The sequence below is a fragment of the Aethina tumida genome, chromosome 4 (genome assembly GCF_024364675.1).
Source record: "Aethina tumida isolate Nest 87 chromosome 4, icAetTumi1.1, whole genome shotgun sequence".
Lineage (NCBI taxonomy): Eukaryota > Metazoa > Arthropoda > Insecta > Coleoptera > Nitidulidae > Aethina > Aethina tumida.
This window is the reverse complement of record NC_065438.1, coordinates 29,532,157-29,559,091: the sequence shown is the minus strand read 5'-3', so window position 1 is coordinate 29,559,091 and position 26,935 is coordinate 29,532,157. Positions and strand designations below refer to the sequence as shown.

Sequence of the window (26,935 nt, the reverse complement as noted above, 5' to 3'; positions counted from 1 at the left end):
CATTAGTTTTAGTAAATCTATATTACCTAAAATTATTCTCATCCGTTTAATCACGCTTTCCATTATAGATTTCTGTAATTCATGCTCGAGAGATACCACATGAGTATACATAGTCTATTGTTATAGGTCAAGTGTGCGATTAAATCACTGTAGATCATATTGTTATTGTTAGTGTCAGAAGTGATAGTGAAAAATTTCAAAAATGTTTCAACCGTTAATTTCACAATTAAACGGATTAAGAATTGTTTTAGCTAGTACATCGAAACAACGTCAAAGTCTTTTAGCTAGTACGGTAAGAGATGTCTCTGCTTTTCATTAAGTTTTATTATAATATATTTTTTATTGTTTTGTTCCTTTAAAAATAAATAAGTAAATAGAATAATAACGTTTATATAATTTGAGCAACCACAATACAAATGTGTTTTATTTACATAGAATTTTTTATATTTTTCAGGATCTTAAATTTGAAGTAGTAGCTTCGAATTTTGAAGAGAATTTGGATCCAAAAGAGCATTCATTTTCGGATTTTGTTGAGGAAACAGCTGTCGGCAAAGTAAAAAGCGTCTACGAGCTTTTAAAACATGACCAAAGAAAACCTGATATCATTATTGGAGTCGATACTATGGTGACATTTAACGGAAAAATATATGGCAAACCTAAAGATGAAAACGATGCTATAAGAACAATTAAAGAGTAAGAGAGAATAAACCTATTTAACATGGTAATATAAAAATAATGAAAATTTCAGTTTGACTCAGTCGGGACTTCCGAACTCAGTTTATACAGGAGTAGTAATATGGTACAAAGAGAAATTGCACAAGTTCACGGAAGTTACTACCGTCCACATGATGAAATTGACCGACGAAGAAATAATGGGTTATATTCAAACCGGAGAATATAAGTGAGTATCCATTTGTAATTCCAGTTGCCTATTGATTGCTGATTCGAATTGTTCATGTTACAGGGGCAAAGCAGGTAGTTATGGGATACAGGGGATCGCCAGTACGTTTGTCAGTAGGATCGAAGGCGATGGAAACAACGTAATCGGATTACCTTTATGTCGATTGTGTTTTGAATTAAAGAGGATTCTCAATGAAAATTGATCAATAATATGTTTAATTTATAAGAATACGAATGTTTCGAACATGTTAAATGTGTTTTATTTAGAAAAACCATTATTAAAATAAAAGTAGAAATTATTCATTAGAAATGATTAATAGAAAAAGTAATGTCAAGGTAAAGCCCGTAGGATAAAACCCGGAACAGCTATTTTTATAGCAGCCCACATCAATTAGCACCGATGGTACAATTACCTTTACAAAAGGTTCGATGCATCTATTGTCTGTTTAAATTAATCTGTTTGTAGAAGACGTCTTTCTCGTGTCAATATTAATACAACGTTACATTTTGGGGCACGTGCCGTCATATTGGAAAAGAAACAACGTTGTCGGTGGCAGTAAAAGTAGTGTGGACGGCAGTACGACCTTAAACAGTGCAACTAAATAAAAAGCGATTTCCTGAATTCAATCAAGGATTTTTGCCTCGGTTTATTATCGATATCGATTTATCCGGACATCTAATTGCTTGCAGGAATGTGTTTGATTGCGTAATTCGGTTACAATACAACAAGGTAAACGTCACACAATTAAAAAAGAAAAAATGGACGTTCCCACAAATTTTGTGCGGACAAAGACGAAAGGAAAGTATATGAGAAATGGACCATGAATTACTTCAGTCGTCGACTCAAAACAATAATTAATATTTGTGGGAATTGATCATGAGAAATAGAAACTTTTTGCCATTTTTAACTAATTAAGACGCACGGAAAAATGCATGGGTAACATTGGGTTACTTAAACAAATGATCAACATTTTAGAGGAAGTTGGATGACTCGAAATGGGAGAGTAGTTTTGCGGTGCAAACAACATTTTCCTGTTTCCGCTAATTAGGACACAGTTAAAAATACGAATAGAATTTCGAGAGCACAATAAACAGGATAGGGACAGTCATAGTCACGTTTTTCTGTAAATATTATTAAATTTCTCACTGTTTCGAATTAACGTGATCATAAAATAAGGCGTTATAAATTCTAAAGGCATCTTCATTTTTTTATTAGTTGCCACATGTGTTGGTATTGTACAGAGTTTGCATGTTAATAAAGAGTGAACGAAAGTTTATTGTTTTTTGAAAAATTCTCAACGATAACAGTCATTTGACGGTTTATCTTTGAGTAATTGCGGACGAATGTAAGAAATCCGTGACGTGTTGTGGATGCGATGACGCACTCATAATTAGATATGGATGTGTAACAGAATCTTCATCTCATCTTGGAGTAAGTTAATACAGCAGCGAACATATGGCGATAAACAAAGTTGTTTGTAATTTTTTCGAAACCATGTGCTGTTTTACGTTTGCATAAGAGAGTTGAGCAATTTTTCTAAAATAGTCCGATTCACTTTTTGTATTTGTAAACCATTTAAAATTTAAGTAGCTACTAAAGCGTATTTTTATTTCTAATCTTTCGTTTTATTATTACAAATAGAGTTGTTTTGATTGTAATAAAAATTTAATTAATTTGTTATAAGATAACTATAACTAAAGTTTATAATAGAATTAGAAAAAATATTTATATTTATTAGAAACTTGTGGGAAATAATATAATGATTTTTAATTTAGTAATTAAAAAATATATATTTAACATGAAATAAATCAATAATGTTTAATATACTATATATAATTTTATAAATTTATTAAAGAAAACAAATAAATGATTGATTTGTTTCGGTATAGCGTCCAAAAAAATGAACAGGATGCGATTTCCCGTAAGAGAAGCACTTGTCGAAACAAAATGCATTTTAAACGAGTCCCATCTATTGTACCACTTCATCCATCCCCTTTGTAGTCGTCGTTGGAAGGAAAAGTATGAGCGCTTCAACGGAGTGTCCGTAAAGTGTTGGATAGTTCAGTCGCGCTCCGAGATTCGAGAGGAGCGGTCGCGTCGGTCGTGTCTGTGTTTGTTGACCGCCGTTACGTGTGTTGTGTTGTTGGTTTGGTTACTTTACGTCAGTTCCACTCTTGGGATTACCATTTGGAGCCTTAGTGTTGCAAGGTAATTAATTAATTAATTAATTCGTCATGTCACTTTGGGGATTCTCGGTTCGAATATTTGTGTAATTTGTTTCTCTAGTGACGCACAATAATTTGTTGTTTCTCGTGAAAATTAACAGAAACAATCACGTAATAGTTCTGCAGAATTGTTCGTTCTTAGAAGAAATAAGTTATTAATGTTAATAGTGAAGTAGAGTATGTTGAAGGCGATGCATATTATCTGGACATTATTCAAATGATGTCTATTCCAAAAATAAACGAGTAATAGATATGTTTTTCCGATAAAATAAAATTGTTGTTTGTTGGCAGAACATTATAAAATGATTACATTGTTTTTATTATTATGAAGAAGAGTTTTCTCAGAAAACGTGGTTCTCATGGTTTTGTGGTTGGCGGTGGAAAAGGAGTTCACAATCAGATCAGAAGAGAGAGAGAGAGAGAGAGAAGCATAAACAGGTTGTTGTGTGAAATTGGATTTTCCTCGTGCATTTTACCCAGAAAATATAAAAATAATTACGTGGTCGTGATTAAGAGGCAGTTAGTGCGAATAATTACGACCGTGTTAATTGCGAACCTCCTGAGAAATGTCTAATAAACTTTGTGCGAGATTAATCACGGCAGATGTTAGTGTTAACGGCTTTTCATCAACTTCTTTTTGGTCGGCACTTTTCTCAAACACGCGTCCGTCGTCTCTCGAATTGAGAAGTGGGTCGTGGCGACACAAATGTTGCAACTACCTGTTGCGGTGGAATTTGAATATTTCCCGTGCAAAACGGTGACATTTAAACGCGGGCACAGAGTCGGTGACTTTATTTCTATGCACAAATCGCACACTTAATCACGTAACAAAGATTCGGTTACCGAGGATAAACAACAGTCTGCGTCGCTTGCAACTGCAAGATAAACAGTTTCGAGACGGGTCTGCGTGATAAGTGTCTCGACTAAGAAGAAACGGTGATTAAAATCGTTTAGGTTTTACTCGGAACTCTTTATTTATGGAGATTGACGTTCGTCTTGGAACAAATTTAACAAGTGTACAATTGTATTACACACATTTGGTGTTTCAGCACTAATAACCATCCGACGATGCGTCGATGCGTCGATGCGTTCATCTCGCGATGGAAGAGGATATCCCGTTCAGGCTTTTGTTTCGATCGATCAAATAATTCGAAACTGTCACGGTGGTTGGTTGTTTTTCCGGTTTCACCCCGCCGTGGGAAGGGAATCCTCTGCACTTTCATTGAAAATGCAGGAAACAATGAAAATATGATTCCGCACTTCCGGATGCAAATCTCTCCGACTTTAATCGTGTGTATCGAGCGAAGCAACTGAAAATTGGTCGTCGGTGACAAATCGGTTTACTTGGAAACTGCTGCCATTGCTTTTCTACAGTTCGAGGTTGACCAACGCATTAATTCCCAAATGCCATTGCGATTAGCACAGCTCATCATTTTCCAAGAGTTACGTTGATTATTGTGCATCGATCGATTTGGTTAAATGATGCAAACCATTCCGGAGCATTGTCTCAACCTAAAGTGCGTCATGGCTGCATTAAGTTGGTGCACAGGATATCCTATAAAAATGAAATATGTGCATGATTTCAATAATCAGTGCTCACAGCATCCTGTCAATCGTCGATCAATAGGTTTCACAAATTACGCTCAATCACTGCAATTTCTTCTGTGGAACACCACAAACTTGATTTTTTCTCATTAGTTTAGTAATTAAATGCATAGTCGGTTAATCATAATTGTCCGGCTGTTTGATCCATTTCTGCTCCACGATTGGTTAATAACCGATTTGGATGGAAAGTTCACGGTATTTATCATAAAATGATCGTTTGTGTTTCCTCGATTCGGCTCTTCAGATCGTGATTTAGATATGTTTCACTTAATTTCCGCTTAATGATAATCCTGTTTGGACATTTCGATACACTTTCTTGGGAGATATTGCCACAGTCTATTTTTTAATAAGATTTATAGAAAAGTGTGATGGTCCAAATCATAAATGGGAGAGAAACGAATAATTTTCATAGTTTACAATGGAAATTGAAAATGCGGTTCGTTCCATAAAGCACGAAATGTCAATTATTGTAACTGTAACGCGTATTAAAGGCGACATTAGTTCTTCTTTGCGTTCCTTCTGGTTGTACGCTCGACACAGTCAACGACTGTCTTAATGCTGCACAGCAAAATGTCACATTCCATCATCTTTCGGATGTGGAAACACGAAAGAGAACACAAAGAGGAGGAACGGAGAAGAGAAGAGAAGAGAAGAGAGGAAGGAAGCGTTTAATGGGGACTAATTAAACGAGACGCAGAGAGCGGTAATTAATGTGGAATTGAGTGTAAGCAGGAAATGCACTGTTTATCGGCATTTTTATTCAATCTCCGCCTCTGCAGGAAAAGAATGTCGACCAATTAACGTTCAACTGTCGATTATCGGACTCGCACAAATTGTGCCGTTCGAGGGAAAAAAGTGTTCCCATAAACACTTGGAAGAAACAAACCGCATTCTTTCGTACACAATGGGCGAAATGGTAAAATGAGTCCAAGTCGACAAAAGTTAATGGGCTCTTTGGACAGGTCGTGGTCTCTTTTTAATTTATTCTGCGTGACATCTTCATAAAAGTGTGAGAAAAGTAGAGTCCGCCGTGGACGGTTGTTATGCAAGCGAGTTGTGTCATTTAACCTCGCAGTTATTAATAACGTTCATCGATTGTTCCACTGAAGGGCTTGGACCGATTTCTCCGAACTCATCCCACACACCCTCGAACTGGTCACGTTCCTCGACTGCACCGACAATTATTGTGTCGTACATTTAGCGAGATCAATCGGAACAGTATCGGGAATGCACAGAAACTAATAAAACACACGTGTAAACGTCGAAATGTGTGTTCACTCACGGTTCAGGTATTTCGCGTGTCTTCTCCTCCTCCTCTTTATATTTAGACTCCTTCCATAAAAATAGTGCTCATTTTCAAGTGTTGACAATGAACAAAACATGCAACTGTAATTTGAACAAGTTTAAAAATATATAATTAATACCTTCGAATAATCTTTTTAAAGAATGATTAAATAAATATTGTTTCATAAAATATTAATAATATCGATCAAATTTAATAACATTCAATTTATGTACAATAAATTTGGACTAAATTAATTTAATTATAAAATTACATTTAAGTACATTGTCAACAAAACAAATTTATAACTAAATTTTAAAAATGAATTTAAATTTCATTTAATATATTTATTGGATAATATGTTAAAAAAGTAGTAAAACATGTTCATAATTAGTGCATAAGACCCTAATCAAAATTTTAAAATGTTAAAAATAATTTGAATAGAGAATAAAATAATCGCCAGTGCAATCCTTATTAAAATCATTCTCAACAACAAAAATCCAATGTTTCCCCCTCTCCTCTCTTCTAAAACAATTGAACGTGCGAACCACACAAATTCGCACATTCGTCGATTGTTACTTTCATCTTTCTCCAACACTCATAATTATGTATTTCTTTCTCTTTTACTCTTACGGAGATAAATACAAAATTCGAATTTTGATTCAAATGAACACACCTGACAGTTGTAGTCGTATTTTATTTATTAATACATAAACAAATATGATACTAATTTCAATGTGTTTCAAAACGAAATTAATATAATAGAATATCTACAAATTTTTTTCAAATTATCATAAAATTTTTGTTGAAATGACAAATTAATCAGAGAATTCAGCATTTAAATTATTTTCATAATTTTACACATTTCTTACTAAATTATCATAATAATCAATTTAATTTTAATAATAAAAACTTTATTTTAAAATATTATTTAGTATAAATAAAGCATATATTTAAAATGTATATTTGAATTAAAAATGAAATAAAGTGCTCTTCAACCATCAAAAATCGCAAAAACTGCATTTTTAAGAAATAATAATTAAATTCACCTTAAATTAAATTAATACAATACATTTTAAAATATCAAATCACATTTAATTCTCTAAATATATTATTATTAGTTATAATAACGTAAATGTAAGAAATATATGGTAAAAATATTAAGTATCACTGCGAATCTTATTTCGATGCTCTGAAACACCAAAAACGCAACATTTCCCCTTCTCCTTCCAAAAAGTGCACTTCTAAGAAATAACAACCGAAAGTGTCGGACACACAAATATGCACAGCACACTAAATCGGTGCATCCACCGAACTCTACTCTCGTCTCTCTCGCACATCCAGGAATATATATTTCTTTCTCTTTTACTCTTACGGAGATGAACACAAAATTCGAATTTTGATTGGAACAGAATATAGACAATTCTGATAAATGATGAAATTGATTAGTTGTTTTTGTATTATTTAATGTAATCAATCGTATTCAGATATTTTTAAATGAAATTAATTTCTAATCTAATATAAAAAGATATAAAATAAATCATCATATCAATAATATTGATATATGTTAAACTTAATCAAATTTATAACTAAATTACACGTTTATATTTAGTTCGAGTTATTTTAATAAAAATTACAATTTAACATATAAACTTAAATTTAAGAGACGATAATAATTTATAAATATTTGTATATATAAAAATTAATTTGAAAACAAATTTAATAACTCATAAAATTCATGATTGAAATTTTAAAATACATTAATTAACATAATTAAGTAATTCATGTTAAAATTTAATATTAGTATAAATGACACTAATATATACTTGAATGTTAAACGAATTTAAAAACGGGACAAAATAATCGTCAGTGCAAAAACCTTATTGAAATCATTCCCAAACAAATTTCCCCTTCTCCTCTCTAAAACTGCGATTTTTAGAAATAACAAATGAACGTGCGTTCCACACAAATTTGCACAGCTCACTTCGCAGGCGCATCCGCTGATTGATATGTTTGTCTCTCTCGCACACACATATACATATATTTCACTCTTACAGGAACAAATGCAAAACTCGAATTTTGAGTCGAACAGAGCCTAAATAATTCTCCCGTCATACATGATTAAAAATATTTAATTATAAATATAAAAACCATAAGTTATATATAGTAAATTTCATTAATTGTTTTCGTTTTAATTAATATAATCGTATTTAGATATATTTAAACGATTAAATAGAAATCGTTGTGTCCCAATTTGGAATTAATTTCTAATCTAATCTAATATAAAATAGTTTCAATAAAATATATTCAATTTATTTTCTGTTATTTTAAACTATATTGGTAAAAATGACAATTTAAAATATAAAATTAAATTTAAGTGTATTTTCATTAGGCCAAATTAATATAAAATATGTATTTGATTATTTTATTCTAAAATAAAATTTATTTTTTGAATTTCTGTGTCTGAAATAGTAAATTGTAGTCAAATTTTAAAGTGATGTGATTCAAAATGATTCGATTCATTTTGATAATATTTCCAAAGTATAAATAAATAAGTATTGTTTCGTAAAATATTAATTATATTAACATATGTCAAACCGATATGTATATATATGAAAACCAAATTAATTTATAAACAAACCTAATAAATAATCTTAATAAAACAAAATTTTCATTTCAAATCACTCATTGAAATATTAAGATATCAAATTCATTTAAGTATATTAATTAATCTAATATACACTTATATATTTGAATATTAAACGAATTTAAAACCGGAACAAAATAATCGTGAGTGCAAATCTTATTGAAATCATTCTCAAACAACAAAAATGCAAAATTTCCCCTTCTCCATTCTAAATAAGATAATTGAACGTGCGAACCACACAAATTTGCACAGCTCACTTCGCAGGCGCATCCGCAGAATTATACGTTTGTCTTTGTCACACACACGTGAACATATACTTCTTTCTCTTTTACTCTTACGAGGACCAATGCAAAATTCGAATTTTAGTTGAAACAAAACTTAGAAGATTCTGTTTTTGTACATGACTGAAAATATATAATTACAAATATAAAGACTATAAGATGTATATGGCAAAAAATATTTCTTATATTTGTTCTATCCTATTTAGATAATTTTAAAGGATTAAGAAAAAAAATATTTTAGTAAATTGTAAATATATCGATGTGTCTCAAAATGAAATTAATTTTTAATTTAATCTAAAAATTCTCAATAAAACATACCCAAATCGCAAAAATCACTCTTGAAAAATATAGAACACCACAACACATATTTACAAAGTCACTTTGATGAACAAATAATGAAAAGTATTGAAAAAGTGCGGAAATTCGGAGGACGCGTCTAATTTTTATCAAAATCAAAAATCGTTTAAACTGCAAATACAGTTTCGTGCACCGCCGACCAATAGAAATGCAGAATAAACCGGTTGTTGCGATTCCTGGAAAATATAGATGCACCTGAGATCTATTAAGTTTGTTTGCAGTCACTTTGAATTGTGTTAGTAAATTTAAAAGTGTATTTTCAGTTGGTGAGTTGTTTCAATATTTTATTATTAAATAAAATTTCATTCGTGTGTCTCTCTGTTGTTTACAATACAAATTTGTAGTTACATTTTAAAATATGTACTTAAAAAGAATATTTAGTATTTTATTAAAAACATTTGAATAATTTATTAAATGAATAATTAATTAAGTAAGTATTGTTTTGAATAATATTGATAAGATAATTCGAATAAAATATAAACAATTCGTACATGATTAAAAATAAACAATTATAAGTATAAAGACCGTAAGCTGTATCTGATCAAGTTTATTTATTGTTTTTATTTTATATTTCGTAGTTGTATTTAGATATATTTAAATAATTAAGGAAAAAAATATTTTGATAAATTGTAATTATATCGATATGTCCCAAAATGAAATTAATTTCTACTCTAATTTAAAAAGTCTCAATAAAACATACCCAAATTTTTCACTCTTGAGAAATATAGAACGTCACAACACATATTTACAAAGTCACTTTGATGAACAAATAATGAAAAGTATTGAAAAAGTGATGAAAGTCAGTCAGATGCGTCTGATTCGGACCAAAATCAAAAACCGTTTAAACTGCAAATACTGTTTTGTTCGGCGTCGACCAATAGAAACCAGTTGTTGCGATTCTTGGAAAATATTGATGCACCTGTGACCTACTTCGTTTATTTTGAACCATGTTGGTAAAAATTGCAATTTAAAATATAAAATTAAATTTAAGTGTATTTTCATTTGGCCAACTTAATTTAAAATTTCGTATCTGAGTTTCTCTATTGTCGGAAATATAAATTTTAAAATAGTAATTAGTATTTTATTGAAAACATTTAGATAATATATTAAGTGAATAATTAAATAAGTATTATTTTATATAATACTGATATATTAATTTATTTATAATGAATTTGAGCTAAATTAATAAAAACTATATTTTAAAGTATGAAATTACATTTAACGTACGTTAATTAAATTCATAATTTAAAATATAATTTTTATTAATTTAATTCAAATTTTTTATAAATAAATTGAATGTAATTAAATTTGATTTAATTTAATGTATATTTTACAGTACATTTAATCTATATTGTAAAAGTTAAAATTATATTATGATAAATTTAAATTTTAATTTTTAATTTATATTCACTAATGCAAAATAATTTTATATTATTATAATGTTTCAGTTGTATATTTAATTAATATATTTAAAGAATGACAAAGTAAGTGTTGTTTTTTAAATAATAATATTATTTATGTATGTATAAATATATCAAAACCTAATTAATTTTTAAACAAAAATGAACTAAATATATGTATTAGTGTTACTTAATTTTTGAAGATTCTGGTTGAAATTTGAAAATATTAATAATTTAAAAGCAGAAAATAATAATCGTCAGTGTAAACCTCATTGAAATCATTCTCAAATAACAAAAATCCAAAGTTTCCCCTTCTCCTCTTTAAAATTGCGATTAAATCTGCGAATCACACAAATTCGCACAGCTCATTCGACGGCGCATTCGCCGATCGTTACTTTTATCTTTCTCGCACACATACTAATATATGTTTGTTTCTTTTTTACTCTTGCGAGGACAAACACAAAATTGCAATTTTGATTCAAAAGAACACACACTTAAGAGTTGTTATAAAGTGGAAAATATAAAAACCATAAATTATATTTATTTTTATTTTATTTAGATATTATTAAACAGTTAGGAAAAGAAAAAATAAAAATAAATTACTCGTATATCGATGTGTCTCAAACTGAAATTCGTTTCTAATATGATGTAAAAATTATGAACATTCCACTTAATGTTTGTTATCAAATTACAACAACTATCTCCGAGCGAAGAGGGAAAGAAAGGTCAATTGTCTTTGCGACTGTGTAAAGTGTCGCTGATCTGTTGTTAGACCGGTACACCTGTTGCTGTCACTTCGGTAAAAACCGAACGCAATTTTCAGGTCAAGAAAACTTGGTAAGGAGATGTGTCCGTAAAAGGCGTCGCCAACTTTTTGGCCCACGTCTTAATTTATCTTCGGACACCCACAGAACAACGCGAAAGTAATAACTTTACTACAAGTTCTCTAACAATAAATAATAATAAACGTCCCACGGGAGTTCATTGATAACTGAGGTCGGATTACATCATTTGTACCGAGAATTTCATTAGTTCTGAACAGATGGCCGAAAAAGGGAAAGTCCTCGAGGAGATTAACTAAATATTTTGGTTAATTTACATCACTAAGCAACACTGTTTTGTTAGTATCAGTTCATGCAACGAACACAAATGACCGAACCACACCCTCAGATGCACTTTGAAAAATAACAGGGCCACTCCTAATAATCATATTGCGAAGGGCCCAACTAATGTAATTGCTTTCATAATAGAAAGAGGGAGCCGAACGGGTGGTAAAGTAACAGATTGACTGCAAATAGACAAAGGCAGTTCGGTCAAAGCTCAAGGATCCGACTTCCGATGAAAAACTGAATCTGTACCAACGGAAGTCAACGGTTCCACATGGGCGGACGTCAATAAAAATACCAACACGAGCCGTTCCGTCGGTCCTTTCCACTTTCCGAAACTCATGTGTTTTATTTTCAGCAGAGCGGTGCATGAACCTCAATTATTACCAATTTCGTCCCATTAACTCTCGCGCATTGGTCAAGGTTGGAGTCGGTGTGAAAATACGTGGCGAAAACACAGCACTTTTATGTTTCCGCTCCACGTGTGCTTTTCAACTTTTCAGGGTGACGATTTTTTAACGTGTACGTTTCCGCAGGATCCTTTCAACCGATCGGTTAACGTTGATTGGCTTCGTTCATTCTACCTGGACCTGAACTCATTTCGATTATCTGTTTCTAATTATCTTCCTTGTTCGGGTCACTGATGAGTAGAATGGACCATTGTTGGCCCCGTTTGTTGAGCGATGTCCGAACATGTGGCTTCCAGACAAAGTTGAGCACATTGCGTCGCCAGAAACGGATTAATTGTATCAAAAATCTGGCCCAGACAGAGATGGCATCGCCGCGCGGCGTCACCAACAATTTAAATTCGTTTATTGCTCGGTGACTCACCAAATTTACAATGCATATTTCGCGTCACGTTCCTTTTGAATCATGAATCCGGTAAATGTTGCTCTTACCTTTAAACTTGGTTAAAGTCGCACCGTGTTAAAATCGATTTTCAGAAACAACATCTCAATACTTTTACTGTTTACCACAAAACTCAGCTAATCTCCATAAATGGTTATTAATTATTACTAAGAAATCGACGTGACGCTTCAGGCTTATCAAACTAATCATTACTGCTACATTTGTTCATTCATTTAAGAAGAAATGTTCACTTTCACTCTTCGAATCGATTAAATAAATTGCCTCTTGTTTAAAAGTCTGAGTGACCCCGCGTTGAAGTGGTGGGTGTTTGTCTGAAGAACACCTGGCTTAGGTTAGTCCGAAGAACACCCACCCACTTCTGTTTCCATATGTCTCGCCCGGCCACTTCCAACTTGCTCTATTTTTTATTGGGATTCTGTAACTGTACAAAATCTTTTTGTGTTTGTTTGTTTTTAATAGAAATGATGTTTGTTTTTGGAATGCGGTTCGTATAAAGAGTTTCTTCACTTTCACAATGGACCCTTGTTAAGTTGGATGATCAGTTGTAACGATAACGATAACCTCGACCGTTTCGTTTATCAGTCCGTCGTCTTTCATAAGAGATGTGCCCAACAAACCGATTAAACATGTTTTCTCCCCTCTCACTCCTTCTTTCACTTTGATAATTCACTGATTATCATTTCATTTTCAGCATTCCTCCTTCTAATTAAGCAAAACAAATAAACAATTAATCATCGATCTGTTTGTTTCCAGTATACGATACGATACGATACGATACGATACGATACGTTGAATAATTACAAGGCGAATTCGCGAACCGTAGAAAATCCATTTTAATTGCTTCCATGCGCCACAGTTGTCTTTAGACCTGGAAAAAATGATATTTCGTTACATAAACCGATTTACAGTTAGTCAAAAAAAGTCGAAAAAATAATTTACAGTTGAGTTTCCTCCTCAAAGGCCAATATGACATTTTCCCATCCTAAAAGCGATATCGTAGTGTGAATGGTAACTTACACCGCCACATTCTACCGGTGTAACGAAATCCTGCGGTTTCACGACTATTCCTGCGGTCCACGACTGAAAAACGACCAATCTGGGCCGATCGAGTGTGAGATAGACATGTATTGTTGTGCGGCGCATTCCCAAAAAACTTTTTTAACAAAATATGCATTACGATGTTGTTGCAGATGATGAAACACGTACAGCTTTCTCCGTTCAGGAGCAGAGCTGATACAGTGTCCCTCAGTTCCACCACGTCTTACGGCAGTTTGAGTCCGGAGCCTTTGGGCAGCAGATCCTCCAGTTACTCTTTCCTCAACGAACCCGGATCGTCCAATTTTCAGGTAACAGCTATGTGTACATATCGAAAAACCAACAGAGATAACACGCACAAATAGTCAGTGTCGAAATAGAGAAAGAAAGAAAGAAAGAAGCCTTTAATTGTGTCTGTTTGAAAAACGATTTATCATCGATCACAACAGTTCAGTTCAATATAAAGGAGATAAGAAGGAATGCGCTTCGTAATCCGTTCCATCATTCGAACGTTTCGACCTCACAAGGCTGCCCATTTCCACGGGAAGTTGGGAAGTAAGTTCCCACGTGTGTGTTGTCTCACACGTCAACTAAATTGGAGGCTAATCTCGATGTTCTCAGCCACTACGCGGTGTGCACAATGAAGGAAGGTATCGACACAAGGCCGAAGCGATTGAAACTTTTACTAAACGTTACGCAGTTTGCGGATTGCGCCGATTAGTCATGTGGGAAAACCTCCGTTCAGTTTTCATTGTTTCAATCTCGCGCCCGTCAAAAGACGCGGATAATAATGAGTGTACCGCTACGAATTCGGTTTCCGTTCGATTATGATCGATTTCCTGCAATTTTTACACATTTTCGAAATGGTGGAACGGTCGTCTCGGCGCGCTCTGAAATCTTTTCCAATTAAAAAGCAGTTCTAGCAGCGGTAATTTATGCGACATCCGCATGTCTTCGATGGCTCTGTGTCCTGTGCCGCGCCAGGAAGGCCAAAGACCTTCGCAGACCGACCGATAACACTCTTCAACAGCTCTCCTCTCACCGGTCGTGTCACTCTGTTCGGCTCATCACCCGATCGACAATTAACGCAAACTTACCCCCGAATGTTCAGAGAGGTGCTCCCATTTTTTATCCGTCGAGTGCGTCTCATTTTCCCATGTCAGAAGGGAAAAAAGCAGTAATTTTCGGATGCACAGGTGAAAGATCGTGTTTCGATTCGTTCGTTCGTTCACATGGTCATTATTCTCCTCTCTCTCTCCTTCTGGTGGTTGAAAGAAAGCGCGAGTCGGAGAGAGATGGTGTGTGGGTGACGTCTTTTGTTGCATCCGAGAGGTTCCCATCGGATGTTCTCATGGTCTGGTGCGGCATCTGGTCCATACGAAAAACCGAATGAAAAATCGCCAAACGATTCCGCTCAATTATCGATGAATAATTCAGGTCGATCGTTTTGCGTTTCCCGTCGTTATTATTAAAAGGCAATAATCGAATTTTGATATGTGTACTTTCGGCGTTTCCGTTGCCAAAGCTTTAAATGAATTTTAATGAGTGTTTTGGTTTGGCGTTTGTTTGTGACCGTAAACTGTAAAACTTGTGTAAGATCGGTGCTTAAAGAAAAAGGTCTCCTTTCTGGGAATTCGTTTATGGAGGGCGTAAAGTAAGGTGTCTGTCAACCTAATCAGGTAATCTGGTACCTGCCCAAGTTTTAAAACGTGAGCTTCAAACTGGAAACGAATGTGAGATTATTTACGATATCTTCCCATAACCGAATTGCAAATCGTCCGTAGAAATTGGGTGAATTGGAGGCAAAACGGAAGCGCAAATTGTTCTCGCCTACTTGCCTTGCCTCCACAACTGGGTTAATAAAACGTATCAAACATTTGATCGAACACTCATTTTTTCGAATCATTGTTCTTTTTCCACAATGCACACAAATGTGCGAATGAATCAAGTGTTTATTACAATATTGTTCTTTTGATGTGATACCAATTAAGTCAGTGAAAGTGGGCAAAACTCTTTCTAACATTGTCTTCACCGCACTAACACGATTTTATTAATTACCCGCAATGTTAATTGAGGATGTACCAACTTCTTTTGAAGGCGAATCCATCGACATTCTGTTAATCGTGTTGGTGAATTGAGTCGAAGTAAACAACACAATTGGAACGAACATCTGTTCTACACGTTCGTGTAAATGTTTACCTAAATTTTGCCTCACATCCGATTCTTTTAAATCAGAGCCGTTTATAAAATTTACACTTTGATAACGTACACTTCATTCCACTCATATAATGGGTCATTGTTAAATAAATCTCGAGATAAACAAACGTAATTTAAAAGTAATTATGGCCAAAAACAATTCCAAAAATCCAAACCATGAGAAACGTTTCAAGGATTGCTAATTAATTCTAAATAAGGTTGTTTCACTCATTTTACCAAACTTAAAGTTCGATCGGGACACAGAGTCATCACAAGTCGTTGATTCTCAAACACACATGTTCAACATACGAATGGAAAACAAATAGTCGGTTAGTGAAAAATTAATGTGCGTTCGGTTATTGAAAAAAGGCCGCCCTATAAATCAATCGCGCATCTTCCGGTCGCGACACCGACAATGCCCTTTTCGACTTCCAAAGGACAGGATGCGGGACAAAAGATTTACAATAACAATGACTTTGCCTCCCGATGGCACATGCATCAAGTGCCCCGCAAATATTTGCACTCGATAACGCGACTCTTGTTGCCTGTGTCTCGTCTCCTCTCTCCATTAAAATCATGTCTTAATTGTATTAATTACGTCTTAGATACGACATTAGTTTCGGATGAGATAAAGTCGGTGAAGAAAACCTATTTCACACGTGCATTTTGACGTTTCTTAACCGTTTCTCACGTCTCTTTTTCAGGGCTTTGCCGCAATTATAATCTCATTATCATTCGTTGTTGCAACAATGATTATTATTATTTTCATTACAATTAGAAATGTCAATGAAGTAAGGACAGAGTCTTAAAGATACCTTCCTCCTCTTCAGCACTGAACCAAATGTTGTGAAACTTTTTTAGGATATCGACGAACATACAGAGCCGTAGATTCGACAGCTGCATCCAACTTCTTTGGTTTTATGCAGTTTCCGGCTAAAAATAGACTGTGAAATTTATCACTTTTGTCCATTGAATACCAAACGGCGCTGCGCGTTAAATATGAACGAGGAGTTATGAAGGTGTGATTAAACATGCGGAGATCGTTCCAATCAAGGACGCGGCCGTAATGGTCAAACACCTTCCATAAACATCCGCCCCAACCAACCACCAACTAATTTTATAATATCTGTGTAACAACAATTATGTTTGTTGTCATACTGTGCGGATATCAGATGCGAGACAGGACGTTGACAGATGTGCACATTCTCTCCAAACAGGATACAAGGTACCTTTCCCTTGCTGAAATCTCGCCCCTCTTGACTTAGACGTCTGGCACGTTCCTTCCACTAATTTCTCCGACTAAAAATAGTATTCACCGCGTCCTTTATATAATTACGACGATACCTTTCGCATGTAACCCACATTTTACGATAACTGATGTTTAATCACATCCTCATTGTGGTTTTTTTTAACAAACGATTTACGATTTTGTCTCCTGGCATCAGGCTAATTAACCGCGTACACTTTTATTAAGACGACTCAATTAAAATGCGGAGAGTCGTCGGATTTTTCGTAAACCGCATTAAAATTAATTAACCAATTACTCAGTTTTGCTGTCGAGACGAACACATATAATTTAATAAAGAAATCGGCGCACAAAGAAGGTTTGTTCCCATATTTGTTTGGCCATAAAACCGTCCGAGTTTCCATGCAAATTGCCGTCTAAACTTATGTTTAGACTTAAGTTTACGACGTAAAAATAACCACGCCAGAATATGATATGTTATCTGTGTTTGGGTGGAAGGACCATTTAAAGAACAAACATCCCCCGATTACGCCGCGAACGTGCCTTTCCGCTTATTATTAATATCTACGTGTGCACACATGCAATTTTACGCAGGCTACTTTCTAATTAACACTAATTAATTGCAGTGCATTGTTTCGATTACAAAGAACGAAAGTGTGGACTTTTTTTTAGGGAACAATGCCGATTGTTGCCCGATTATGACGGTGAGAATCGATCGGGTTTCTCCATTTTTGTGGGAACGATTTTGAAAAACACGACCGAAGACACGTGCCCCAAACTCGAGAGATTTCACTACAATGCGGGTAATTAACTTGGCCATTTTTCCTAATTGAGATTAAGTGTAATGACGGTTTTAATGTCGACGAACAAGGTAATAAATAAATTGGGAATTGATTTCACAATTCACCACTGACACGACTCAAGTTTTTTTTTTCTTTTTCAAACGACAAATTGATCCATTTCGACGTCAACAATTAAAGTAGAAAGTGATGCAAATCGATCTTCGTTAATACCTTCAAACGACCATCATTGAACAGTCCAGTAAGTTTTTAGGCGATGGAGTATAAAAAAAGCGTTTAAGAAGATCGTCGACGCCACTCCAATTTAACTTGAATCCAGTAAATTTCAATTGTGACAGTGGAAAAGGAAATGGACACTCAAGACAAATAAAACTGACCACAAACATTAAAACAATGACTGATTCTTAAGCCGTTCGAGCACGAGACAGGAAATGTTACATTATTGTAATACAACTTTTTACAAAACGCTCATTGATTACCTTTTGTTACTCAAAATTCTACACCGATTATATCACACAAACAACATTTCTTTGGCTTTGGAAACTTCTACAGTGGAAAACCTAAAAATTTACATATTAGGATTTCCCGTTGTTTCAATTATCCATTCCGCGGTTATAATCGTGTTTTTGGGTTATTCTGTAATTTCATATTATTCAATTAGTTTTTTTGTCGGAATAAACAATTACGATCGAGTTTCAAGGCTACAAACAAAACTGTTTATCTCAGCCATAATCAGCACATTTTCAAATTGAATTTCGACCATAATTTGAAATATCAAATAAATCTTGTCTACCGTACAATAACTAAAATATGAAACAACCATTTTATCAGTGCCTACAAAGTTTATTCCAAATTTTATCAATTACACGAAATTATATGTTAAAAACTTTCACAAATTAAACAGACAGAGTATTAAAATCACACAACATATTTACATGACATACACAATGGAAAAATTGTTGTTCTCTTAACTCTTCATAGTATAAAATATAATATGAAATTTAAGTATGCTAAAAATAGTTGTCAGACGAATTGCACCGTTCCAATTCCAGACAAAACTCATCGTTCCTCTCGAACAAGGTAAACAAAAACACCTTTCATGTTTACACGCGCCAAACGGTTCCACCCTCGACATCCAAAAAGACGCAACCCATTTGTTCCATTAGCGACTTTCGGAAATTGGTTATTAATAGCCTGAAAAAACCGCGACTTGCTCAGAACAAACAGAAAACAAACCGGAACACACACATACACTCAAGAGAAATATAATACTCATACGAAAACCGTTTAGGATGTGGGGGTTCGAGTAAATAGGAGGGTAAACGGCGTAATTCTATACGTCCGGAAGTCAGATGTTCGAGTAGGCACGTGCACACAAAAATTGCTCCGAATTATGGAAATATGGAACGATTTATCATTTTTTCACGGCCTTAGCGCATTCTTTTTTTACCACGTACACAGGAAGGCACAAGACTAATCTAAATCTGGACCAGTTTATTGTCGACGTCGAAACCCACCCAATGTGTTCGATCCTCGCGACAAACATTCATGTAATTTCTCTAAACTCTAAAAATCAATTAACAAAAATAATAATAATAATAATAATTTTTTTTAACATTTCTATTACAGACTACCATAAAAGTGTACGCAAGATGTTTGAGGTCCGACATAGAATATAAAACGCTGAGCATAACATTTCAAACCACATGCAAAGAAGTGGTTTCCACGTTGCTGGGAAAGTACAAAATGAAACATCGAGATCCAAAGTTGTTCTATCTGAGCATGGAAGTGACCGTCAGGAAGGCCGGAGTCAAGACGCACTTGGCCCTGGACGAAGAAGCACGACCTGCCGTTTTGCAAAGTTGCCATCCTAAAGGAGATTCAAAGTACGTACTTCAAACAGTCGAATCCTTTACAATGATTTTCTTTTACACTTTTACAGATTTTCATTACAAACGAGACGTGGAGGCTTGGTAAAAGTGTACGATTCGGTCTTGAACAGCAACAGCCAATACAAATCGCTTTTGATCAGTGCCAGAACGACAGTTGACGAACTAATATCGCTATTGCTCAACTGTTACAACAGCAAAGAACGGGTGGAACAGTTTTCTCTGTACGAAGTGAACAATGATAAGGAACAACAGAGAAAACTCCATCCGGACGACAGACCTTTGCAAGTGCAACAAACCTGGTTACCTTCGCACGAATGCCATTTTCTAATTAGGAGGAACCCCGATTATCTTCCGCTCTCCAGAAGAAAGGTAACAAAACCCCATCAGCGTTCAATTTATGTTTATTCATTTTGTCATTTATATATATATTTTTTAGATATTTTGGGTGTCAGATATGCCGCCTCTCCCCGCTTCCAAACAGTTTCAAACCCGACCGTTGAACATGTCGAAAAGTTCCACGTCTCTGACGACCATCAAGAAAACAGACGAGAAACCGAAATCCGAAACGGTGACGAAAAGCACGGAGAAACTGTTCCAGAATAAACAGCTGACCACCAAAAAACCGGATAGCCCTTCTTATGCGGACTACGAGAACTATTTTTACATCTAACGTTGTTCAACTTTTAAAATGCTTGTAAATAATTGTGTGACATCTAGTTATTGTTGTTATTGTTTTACGATTAGATGTGATAATTCTCGATTGTCTGAGCCAAAGAATTGTTAGGATGTTCAAAGGATTCTTGCCCACTTTCAACTTGTCTCAAAGACCCGACCAACCCGACCAATCATTACATAATCCTTTAATGATGATATATATATCACCGTATGTATTTTCCCAAAGACTAGCGGTTAGTATTTTTTAATTGTGTGTGACAACAAAATTGTGCAATTAGTTGTTGTTCTGCTGAGACGAACGATGATAATTTTCTAATATGTTAGGACAAACCAAAGATCGTTTATAATTTTGTACATATTCTTTAGTGTAAGTAATAATCATGTTTGAATAAATGTGTCTACATTCAAATATATCTTTTTATTTTTGATTAGTGATTTAAAAAAAATACCCACGATACTGTTTAGTGTTTTATTCTTAAGATATTTCATGTCTCTCGAATCTTTTCCAGTGCTTACGATTATGTAAAGTACATAAGTAAATAAAAATTAACGGTAAATGTTCTATATTTAAAGCAATTTTCAACTGCATTTTAATACATACGTTTAACAAACAATTCGTCTAATTTCACCGACTTATAATGATAAATTAATAAAAAAAAAATATCTTTTATCACAGCATACCAAACAGGAATTTCAATATATATAGAACACAATAGATTGGCAAATATTTTACAAACGGACTGATTGATACGTAAAAATAAATAAGTCAACGCACACTCATACATACACACACACACACACACACACAAATATAAAATTAATTGGACTTACTATCTATGAATAGGAGGTACATTTGTAAAATATTTGAGATAAAAAAAATATGATTCCTAAAGTAAGGTATTTTTAAAGGTAAATTCTCTACACTAATCAGTCTCTCATCTGACTGTACCACCAAAAAGAAAACAAAACAGTTTGGCCTCAATAAATAGAAATTATGTACAAATAAAATATACTTTGAATTTATTACCCTTAAAAACGCCACATTTTTTCAAAACACTTTTTTCAACAGCTTCTTGAAGCCTTTCCGTTCCTTTTTGGGCGTCTCATCCGAACTACTGTTAGCAGTGCCGTTTCCGTTGAATGCCTGAATAACAATTTTATTGTTGCTCTCGTCCAAACTCTTGGACTTTTTTCCTTTCATCATTTTCTCCTCCGACTCCGTATTTTGACTAGAACGACTCAGTCTCGCACTCGCCGCGGTCTGTACGAAATCGGGCACGTCGATTTTGCCCAAATCCGACGGCACCGGCAAATCTTCCAATGTGGAATGTTCCATTTCGTCCAAGGCGAAAGGCACTTCTTCGATCCTCTGGTTCCTGTCATCTATCCAATCGCCGTTCAGGTTTTCCATCGACCCCGACCGTTTCAACGGTTTCGTACGTTTCCTCTTCTTTCTCTCCTTCAGTTTCCTCTCGTTCTCGCCGCTCGAAATCGACCTGTAAATCTTCAGAGCTTGATCGCTGGGTCTCCGTTTTTTCTTGACGACGGGCGGATTGTGACCTACCACGTCTATGGATTTTCTTCTCTCCATTCTGACCGCATTGCGCGTCACCTCACTAACTTCGCCGCGTCTCAGCGCGAGCGCGATGCCGAGGGCGACCGCGCACACCAACAGCGGCCACAAAAACGAAGGCCATCCTTTCCGTTCTGCCAGCAACATTTCCACCGACTTGGTCAAGTTGTCCAGACGGTCTTCCAGTTCTTTGTTACGCTCGTCCTTCTTTCTACTTTCCTCCGTCAGTGTTGAAATGGTACGTTCGAGGAGTTTCTGCATTTCTTCCACTTGTTTCTTGTATCTGCGACTTAGTTCTTCCAAATACTGACTGGACAGCGACATATTTCTCTCCAGTGCCTAAAAATCATTGATTCATTGATTTATCAAATAATGTTCATTTCTAGACGTTATTTTACCTTGATTCTGTTGGACAAACGGAGAAACACCGATTCTTTTTGGGCGTTAGGAGGCGTCGCAGCCGTCGGATTTACGCTGTTTACGTGCGTTTCGCCACTGAATTCCGACAGCAAATTATCCATGTGATCATCCTGTACGACACCAACTGTTGATTCGACGGGCGAAGAGGCGATCATATCGGGCGAGGCGGACGATTCGGACGGCGAGTGTTCCGGAACTTCCGGCACATCCGAAGGCGCAACTTGCTGTTCCGATTGGTTGGGAGGTACCATTTCGTTTTCCATGGACGCAGAAACCGTGCTGGTGTCAGTTAGATGGTTAACGTCCACGTCTGATGCTTTTGTCGGTTTTATTTGGGATGTTATTGAAGGGTCACTGTAAAGAAACCGAATATTATTTTTATTAAGGTAATGAAAAAATTTTTCGATGAAGATTTACCTAGAAATGGTGGTGGTTTTTGTTTCCGTTTCGTCAAGAACGAGTGGCTCAGTCGGTTTAATTGTTTCATCCTCCTGCAATTCTACTTCTTTAGTTAGCATTTCGATTTTATTTTGAGGTTTCGTGGTCGAAACGTCCACAATCATTTCGTCGCCCGCCGAGGCGTTTTTCGTCACGTTGTTGAATTGTTGACTAATGTTCAGCACGACCTACAGTTTATTCATAATTAATGTGTAATGAATAAAGTAAATAAATGCGAGTAGAATACCTTGTTATCGAGAATAGCGACGGTGTTACACATGGCGGCCAAAAACCGATCCGGAAAAAAGGACCTGACACATTCTGCACAGCCATAAGTACTTTTGTTCGCAGTTTTGTCGCGCAGATCCAGACCGTAAGATTCGCAGACGTCCGAGTTACGAAGAGCGGCTCCTATAAAAGGCACCGCAATCAAATTGCGGATGTAAGCAGAGTTGCAACTCAGTAGTTCGAAGACTCGGCCGAAGAGGGTGTCGCTGCATCCGTTGCACACCACCAGGTGGCTTGGAGTGGTACAGGCGTGCACTAATGGCGTGTAACGTTGGGTGTCGTTGCCGGAGCTGTTACGAGTCTTGTTTTGTTTGTTGCCGAGTACTTCTGCGGCTTTCTTCACCTGAAAACCACGCAACATTAGCACCAATGTCAACGTAAAGAACACAACGACAAGTAGTACCATCGAGATGACCGCATCGGTGGCGGAGCTGAACAGGTTTTTAGGCGAGTCGCCGACTTCCTCGGTCTCGTCGTCGTCATCGTCCTCGTCAGTTCTGGCGTCGTCGTGAGCCGGATCGTCCTTTTGCAGCACCTCAAACACGGAGGTGCCGTACACCCGGAACAAGGAAATGGGACAGAAATGCTCGGCGCCGTAATGCGATTTTATCTCCACTCGTATATACTTGCCGAACATACGAGGCTCCAGATCGAAGCTCTGAACGTCCCGCTCGTCTAATGCGGTGAACTGTCCGACAGTCGTCCATTCCCTGGTCGGAAACCTGTCTGCGACGGTAACCGCAAAGTCTCGCGGCGACGACGAGAACAATTCGTAGTTGGCCAGATCTATCTTTTTCGCCTGTATCGCCTCGCACAATTCGACGACGAACCAAATCCGACTGGTACACGTGTTCAGTTTGTACTCGTCCTTGGACGGCGATAGCACCGCCCACGGACTTACCGCCTCGGGATTCGAGGCGATAACCTTGGCGCCGCAGTCGAGCGACGCGTAGTTCTTCCACCGCAACTTGGCGCCGGATCCTTGTTTGCCGTTCGACGCCGTCTGCGCCTTGTCGCCCTGAACGGACGAATTGACCTGTTCCTTGCGTTCCGCCTCCTCGAGTCGTTTCTGAGCCCATTCAGAAAATGACGGCATGTCCTCCGGCCGTTCCTCCGCCGTCGCGTTCCTGTCGATAGTTGGGGGCGGCGAACCTGTGTCCGCTTCCGTTTCGGACGTGGACTCCGAACGATTGTTACCGCCGGGGGAGACCGTAGGCGGGGACGTAGTCATGTCCGCCCTCTGTTGCAGCTCCGTTGTCGCCGTGTCGGACAGAGTGAGCACGACCGGCGCTCCGTTGTTAACAATTCTAAAAACAACAACAACAACGACAACAACAAATTATTCCTGTTTCCGAATGTGGCAGTAGAGAGTCTAACGACGAAGAAAATTGCATTAGTCCGTCGACCTGGATCGATCGGCTTGTTACGCATTTAGAAAGCAAAACCGGCCTCTCTCGATGCCCACACATGCTTAATTCCTTCTTCTTTTCTTTTCATCACTTCTCTTTAGAAATCTCCACAATCATGTGTTTAAAATGTATGTAACATGCGTGTGGAATTGGTTTGTCATCTATTTTAAAAAATTCCTAAAGCATTTTTTGAGTGATAAATTTATTTTTGTCGCCCGGCGCCTTACGAACAAGAATAAACTTACGGCGTCAATTGTTATGCAAAATTTCGTCTGTAGGAAATGCGACGACGGAATCGATTGTCTGGCATAAACGGTTTCACAATCGAACAATTCTATAATCATAAGCATATGTGTTGACGTTGACCCTCGTAGTTACGTGTCTGTATGAGGCCGAGAATAGTTGTAAATGATACGGGCATTTATTAAAAATGTCTCGTCTATTTTTGAACGGTTTATCAATCATCTGAGAAATTATCGATAGTCTCGACGTATGATTTAATAATTTGTTGCGTTTCATATTTATGTTCGTCGTAGTATTTGTTTGAGGAAAATATTAAGTTATTTAACACCATTAATTAGTGTGGATGATTTCAATGTTTGAACAATTTCAGAGTATTTATACTTTTTAACACTTATCACATAACACATGTTATCAAATTTAATTCGAAATGGAATACACCATTTACATAAAACATATGCACATAAAAATAAATCAATTAATTTCCTTTATCGATTAATACGAGCAGAAATTCCTTGCTAGAACAGAATGTATGAAAACGAGACCGGAAACCGGATATGCCCATGACAAAAAGAGACACAAAAAAGATATTGTGTTCGTCACGATAATGTCGATCTAAGTAGCTTTTAGAACTTGTGTTTCGACGAATCGAAATGATTTTATCTAGACTCACATTCCACCTTCCACTGATTTTACATTTTTTTTCGCCCATACCGATTAGATATCTAGAAATTTCGAATTCGACTCTTCTATATTAATCTACACTCGTTCATTTAGTTATAAAATATTTTTCTTTATTGTTATATGTTCCTCTTTGTTTGCACTGATCTAATTCAAACAGTTTAAATTGATTGGTGCAACGACCCACACCAAAAATACTTCGTCTAAATGCGGAAGAATGCATCGTTTCAAACACAATTAACAATCAATTTTATCGTGTAACTAGTACATTCAAACTCGTGTATATTTCGATAAATTTTAATTATTCAACGTTGGTGGTCATTAATTTATAATCGACAAAACCGATAAACTAAATTATTAAAGCGGCGACTTTTTATAACTTTGACCTACAATTGCGAGAATATACAACACGCTTTTGTGTATACATTATTCATTAACTATCCTAAAAGTTTGTGTAATCTAATTGGAGCAGAGCATTAAAATTAAAACTGTTGCGTCAGGGTTTTCTCTTTGATAACGAATGACAAGTTTTGCACAATAATGCACACACTCGCAGCAAGTTCATTGTCAGACACAGTCTGACTCAAATGAAACGATTGATTATCATTTAATTAAATTGCAATTTGATGACGCAATTTCGCGCCAAAAATTAACAGAGCATCTGTTAAACAACTGGCAATAAACTGTAGGTTTTTCAGCCTTGAAACGGTTTCTAAACCTCCAGGAAATTACACAGGATTAGGATAGTAAATGGATATTTTAACTGTGCCACCATAGGATACACAAAAATAAAGGCAGACAGACATACTCATTTGGTATTCCAGAATTTTGACTGGCGACTTCAGTGAAAATCTGCTGATGATATGATTCCGTATTTTCTCCGTTCTTTTCGGGCATCAACGTTTCCGCATCGACGCTGGGTTCCAGCGGGGCGTCTTGCACCCCAACCACCGGTGCACTTCCGTTCTCGGACGTATTGTCCGACACATGTACGGTTCGCAAGTCTCCATCGTCACCGGACACGAATATCCCTCGGGAATCTCTGCAACAACAACATCATGTATGGGTGTTTTAGGTCCCGATGGAATGGAGCCCAATTGGATGGATACTTACGAGTTAAAACATACAGCCAAAAATAATAGAGCGATATAACTGGTACATAATCGACACTGCTTCATCTTAACGTACGGAAATCCGGTTTCAGACGCATGTTTTGCGGTGTATGTACGATTCAACACTGGAGAATTTTATACGGACGTTTCGCGAGGCGCTTCGGCGAAAAACTGACGTGTACTTGGACATCTGTCAAATATCAAGGACAACAACTTGTAAAAATGAAGTAACAGGGGTTGCTTGGTGACTTACTTA

General features: G+C 36.0%; 3 protein-coding genes across 3 annotated transcripts; 2 read left to right on the top strand and 1 right to left on the bottom strand.

Annotated features, from left to right (window-relative positions):
• Positions 1-32: 32 nt before the first annotated feature.
• LOC109605587 (dTTP/UTP pyrophosphatase) lies at positions 33-1,146 on the top strand. The gene is made up of 4 exons (XM_020022174.2): positions 33-292; positions 455-693; positions 749-901; positions 965-1,146. Exons 1-4 carry the CDS (start codon positions 203-205, stop codon positions 1,101-1,103), a joined length of 621 nt encoding a protein of 206 aa, XP_019877733.2. The 5' UTR covers positions 33-202; the 3' UTR covers positions 1,104-1,146.
• Positions 1,147-2,955: 1,809 nt separating this feature from the next.
• Positions 2,956-20,927, top strand: LOC109605586 (uncharacterized). Its single transcript, XM_020022173.2, has 5 exons — positions 2,956-3,109; positions 13,865-14,020; positions 19,581-19,837; positions 19,894-20,212; positions 20,280-20,927. Exons 2-5 carry the CDS (start codon positions 13,865-13,867, stop codon positions 20,511-20,513), a joined length of 966 nt encoding a protein of 321 aa, XP_019877732.2. The 5' UTR covers positions 2,956-3,109; the 3' UTR covers positions 20,514-20,927.
• A 46-nt stretch (positions 20,928-20,973) lies between these two features.
• On the bottom strand, positions 20,974-26,851 carry LOC109605582 (SUN domain-containing ossification factor). The gene is made up of 7 exons (XM_049966225.1): positions 26,681-26,851; positions 26,376-26,609; positions 23,641-24,544; positions 23,197-23,580; positions 22,929-23,137; positions 22,490-22,865; positions 20,974-22,430 (listed from the first exon to the last, which is right to left on the bottom strand). The coding sequence occupies exons 1-7, from the start codon at positions 26,743-26,745 to the stop codon at positions 21,567-21,569; spliced, it is 3,036 nt and encodes a 1,011-aa protein (XP_049822182.1). The 5' UTR covers positions 26,746-26,851; the 3' UTR covers positions 20,974-21,566.
• Positions 26,852-26,935: the final 84 nt, after the last annotated feature.